The sequence below is a fragment of the Halichoeres trimaculatus genome, unplaced genomic scaffold, assembly GCF_033239565.1.
Source record: "Halichoeres trimaculatus isolate MK-OKI-2021-1 unplaced genomic scaffold, fHalTri1.1 fHalTri1_scaffold_20, whole genome shotgun sequence".
Lineage (NCBI taxonomy): Eukaryota > Metazoa > Chordata > Actinopteri > Labriformes > Labridae > Halichoeres > Halichoeres trimaculatus.
Window position 1 is genome coordinate 27,222,932 of NW_027437198.1, and position 4,452 is coordinate 27,227,383.

General features: G+C 33.9%; 1 protein-coding gene across 1 annotated transcript; it reads left to right on the plus strand.

Annotated features, from left to right (window-relative positions):
* The first annotated feature begins 1,399 nt into the window (after nucleotides 1–1,399).
* Nucleotides 1,400–3,669, plus strand: psmg3 (proteasome (prosome, macropain) assembly chaperone 3). Its single transcript, XM_074697100.1, has 3 exons — nucleotides 1,400–1,519; nucleotides 2,631–2,855; nucleotides 3,218–3,669. The coding sequence occupies exons 1-3, from the start codon at nucleotides 1,406–1,408 to the stop codon at nucleotides 3,368–3,370; spliced, it is 492 nt and encodes a 163-aa protein (XP_074553201.1). The 5' UTR covers nucleotides 1,400–1,405; the 3' UTR covers nucleotides 3,371–3,669.
* The last annotated feature ends 783 nt before the right edge of the window (nucleotides 3,670–4,452 follow it).

Genomic DNA, 4,452 nt, shown 5'->3' on the forward strand with positions numbered 1-4,452 from the left:
TGACCGGAAAAACAATGGCATCATCTAAGATGACACACAGTGATAGAATAACTGATGGCTTTCACTGCACATGTTTCATCTTAAAGCAGTCTGATAATGTGGTATCAAAGTCTCCTCTGTGTTTCCTCCCAGTCTGTCTCACAGTGCGGCGTAACATTACACTGCTGTGTTAGCAGTGCTTAAACACTATACGGTGCTAGTTTCATAAAACTTTATTTAGATCACAGTGATCCTTCAAGGACACGGAGGGTCAGCCAAAGTTTAGAGGGAGGGGTCCAACCAATTTCATATCTACAGCTGCCTACTCTCTGTGCATAACAATTCTGCTGAGCAGGCTCAATTTGACATTGTGAATGTGTCATGTTCACAGAGATGGCTCCTTTTGGATCCGTCTGATGCAGCACTCGCAGACTTCAGTGGAGCCCCACCTGAGAAAAAAATTGTCACTCAAACATTTTTGCTGACGGGGAAGTTTCCTGAACGGCTGACTCTTCTGCAGCCGTGAAAGCAGGTGTGACTGCATGCTGTTGAGCAATTAATTGCCAAAATAAGAGTCCTGCTAAGTTGTTCTCACAGCATGTAAATGCAGTTTGAATACTTTGTCAGTACAAATTCTGTATTTAAAACGTATTTATTCATCACAAGTTTAATATATTAATCTATTAATCCAAATTTTTGGATTTTCAACCTAGTTTATAAATTTTGAAAGTCTATTCCACCAAATTTCCTCCATGTATTGTTCTTTCTTCAAGTGTTTGCATCCTCTCTCAAAGTGAATAATGCACCTTTCAGGTTGACGGTATTTTCTTAAACTCTAAATAATGAAAAACAAACAGTGACGACTCCATCCACGCTTTAAATTAAAGCTCCATTTACAGTTAATTAAAAACCTCTTGCTTCTTTAGGTTTCTTGCTTTGGAAGAGTTGTTTCTGTTTCTTAATATGATTGAAATGTAACAGCGCAGAGGATCAACTCATAGAGTCAAAATAATTCACTTGGATAATACTCAAATTAATTTTCAGTCAGATCATCCTCAGTTCATCACAGTCATTCAGATTAAGTGCAATCATGCTTTGCAAACAGGGCTCAGGCTTTAAATACAATTTTTATCCAGCATAAACAGAAAAACAGAGAAACTGAGTTCACAATATAGTAATAATAATCGATTTTTTTTTATTATTATTATTTTTTGCGGAGATTAATTTAGCTTTTTATCGTCTATCAGTGCTGTCAGAGTTTATTGTCTTTTTTTTTTATTTAAAGTATTTAATTCATATCATAAACTGACGATGTCGTTTAACTTTGAATAATTCTGAATCAGTTTCATTTTTTGTGAATCGAACCAGAGAATAAACAGGAAGTCAGGCTTGGGTTGAAGCTACGTCACCACGTAGTCTGTGACGTATGCGGAAAAGGGGCACGTTTGTTGTCGGAGCGGTGAATGACAGAGCGCTGCTGAAGTTTCTCAAAGAGTCTGTCCTTACAGAGAGTTTACACAGAGCACAGACGGAGAACAGGGTGAGGAACTTTATTTTATTTCATTTTGACGCAGTTTGAAGGTTTTTCCGTTGTGAACCGTGAAGAGAACAACTGAAGCTAACGGCGGGTTAGCATGATGCTAAAGCTCTGCGTGTGGTGATCTCTGAGCATCAACTCAGCTTCTCTTTCACATTCACGATTTAAAGTTCACCAAGTAATACATCTGTGAGGATCTTTTGGTCTCATTTTTTTAATATTCAAGCCTCTGTTTTCATCCAGTGGCTGCTAACTGTTAGCATGTAGCTTGTTTGAGTCCTAATACATGTTTATGGATCTGTTGTTATATATGATTATGATATATGAGAGTAGACTACTAGTTTTTATCATCGAGCATTGGGAATTTTATGACACATTTCTACTACATATTGATTTACTTTGACCAGGACTCATATGAATATTTATTTATAATATTAATAATAATGTTCAGTCATATAGCACTTTTAAAAAATAAAGCTACAAAGTGATTTACATAATAAAACAAAAAGTGAAAAATAAAGAGAAGAAGTAAAAGAGAAATGTGAGGAAAAATATAGAAATGTATAAAAGGCTGAGACCAGATAAAGGAAAGGAAACATCTGTAAAATAAAATATAATGAAAGATTTTAAAAAATAATAATAATAAAAAACAAAAGATAAAGGTTTTAAGATCCTCCCAATGTTACTGTCAGAGAATAAAAAATAAAAATAAAATAATAAATAAAAATAATATATAAAAGCATTTTGATGATTTAAAAACCATTTGAAAAAAATCTCCACTCAAAGCACATCTATAAAAATGTGTTTTTAAAAGAGGACATTTGTGCTCTTAAGCTTAGTTATCTTTGTAGATGTTGTGAAGTATTGGGCATTTTATTATATATGAAACACAAAGATCTGAAAATGCCAATCAGTATTGTTCAAACTTAGATAAAAAAGTGGAAAATGATTGGTTTTGTAAATGACACATTCTGCTCAGGTATGTAACTTAGGAGCATAAGTATAACTCATAAAAGTTGAAGGAAAATGCAGAAAGATCAGTATTTTTGTCTCAGCCATAGCCCTAAAATAATCTGACTGAAACTACTTTTTCTGTTTCCCTTTTCTTCCCCAGGACAAAATGACTTCTCCCGAACCTATCATCAGATCAAAACAGACTGAGAAAGAAGTCAATGGAATTTCAACGCAGGTTGTCTGCACCGAGTTCAGCAATTACATATTCATCGTTCTGACTCAGTACGGCAAAATTGGGACATTAGTATCAGTGACTCCTGACTCCAGATCTAATGATATCAGCACCTCAACATTCTCCACCAAAGTGCTGCTGGGCAAGGAAGAGGTACCCTGGATGAATTATTCAGATAAACGTTGGATTAGTGTGATTTGGACATGAGCGCAGGACTCCAGACAGACTTGCTGCAGTAACTCATTTCACGCTGTAAAAGAGCAGATCAAATTGGTTGTGATTTTCTGTGGTAGATGGAGAGGATAAGATGTGCGCTGGCATTAAGCTTCAAAATGTTAAAGTTAATACCAGGAAACCAATTTCTGTTCTGAATTAATGTGTAAACACGGATTTGGATACATTACTCAAAAGTCAACTTTGCTACACGCCTAAATAATGGTTTGTGTGAGATTTAAGTTCAGACTATAATTTTGTTTGATAAAGTCTGACCTGGTTTCTTTTTTTTCTTTTTTCAGCCGCTCACACATGTCTGTGCCAAAAACCTGGCAACCTTCGTGTCACAAGAAGCTGGTAACAGGCCGGTCCTGCTGGGACTGGCACTGAAGGATTCGTCCCTGGATGCAATAAATCAAATGAAAGAGGTCATCAGGAGTTGTAAAGTCTGGTAGGAAGTCAAGGAGTCGGATGGACATGATTCCTGAGAACTGATACACACAGACTCATCATGGAAATGATAGCTAATCTATTAAGGCTTTTTCTAACAAAGGGAATGAAAGAAACTGATGAGACATGAAATGCATGAAAAAAACATCTGATGTAGATATGAAGAAGGATTTTCTGTGAGCCACGATTTCCTAAAAGAAAAGTTGCATCAGCCTTTGTATACTGTTTACCAACTTCTCCAAATCTGTAACTATTAAAAATGTGTTTTCTTCTTTTAATCTTTGTTTAGTTTGTTGTTCTTCAAACCGTATATTTTTGTAATTTGAAATTTTCTATTCTTGTCATTCAGAGAATAAAAAGTTGAATGAAATTTGTTGTGTGAAATTGTGTTTTCCTTCTGTAAAGCAAATGATAAAGAAAGGTAGTGGCTCCCCCTGTGGACAAAAGTCTTAGTAGTCTGATTAATTTATTCATTCATTTTATATTTATTTATTTATTTATTTTTATTCATTCATTTTTTGTATAATTTTATTTATTTTTAAATTATTAATCTTTATTCATAATTTAATTTATTTCCCATTATTTTGTTGATTAATATATATATATATAATTTATTTTATTAGTTCATTTTTTATTCATTCATTATTTGTATTATTATTTTTTTATTTTTGAATTATTATTTAATTTAATTCATATTATTTTGTTGATTAAATTATTTTATTTTTATTTTTTTTCATACTGAGGAGTGATTGCCGCATCTGATCTGTTACATAATTACTTAAACCGTAACTCAGCATGTTCTTTTTAGACTTAAAGTTTTAAAAAATGCAGCATCATTTCTTTGAGTAGTCTTAAAAATCCTGTAACAGTGTCATGTTTGTAACGTCCTCAGTAAATGGGGGGTTTATATCTTCTTTGTTCTTGAAACATGAAACTAAAACAGCAGAAATGTAGAATCTGACCTGTGTCTGTCTGACAGTGATATTCAGATCAGAGTTTGTATGCCATGCGTCAGTTTAACGTCCCTTAAGCTTTAACCTTAATCCTCAAAGATAAAGGCAACGTGATGACGACATGTAGAGCAGTT

Bases quoted from the DNA above. Each gene is read 5' to 3' on its own strand.
- psmg3 (XM_074697100.1), top strand. From the start codon at position 1,406: ATGCGGAAAAGGGGCACGTTTGTTGTCGGAGCGGTGAATGACAGAGCG. The intron at 1,520-2,630 runs GTGAGGAACTTT...TTTCTTCCCCAG, and splicing joins GAGCACAGACGGAGAACAGG to GACAAAATGACTTCTCCCGA. The intron at 2,856-3,217 runs GTACCCTGGATG...TTCTTTTTTCAG, and splicing joins TGCTGCTGGGCAAGGAAGAG to CCGCTCACACATGTCTGTGC.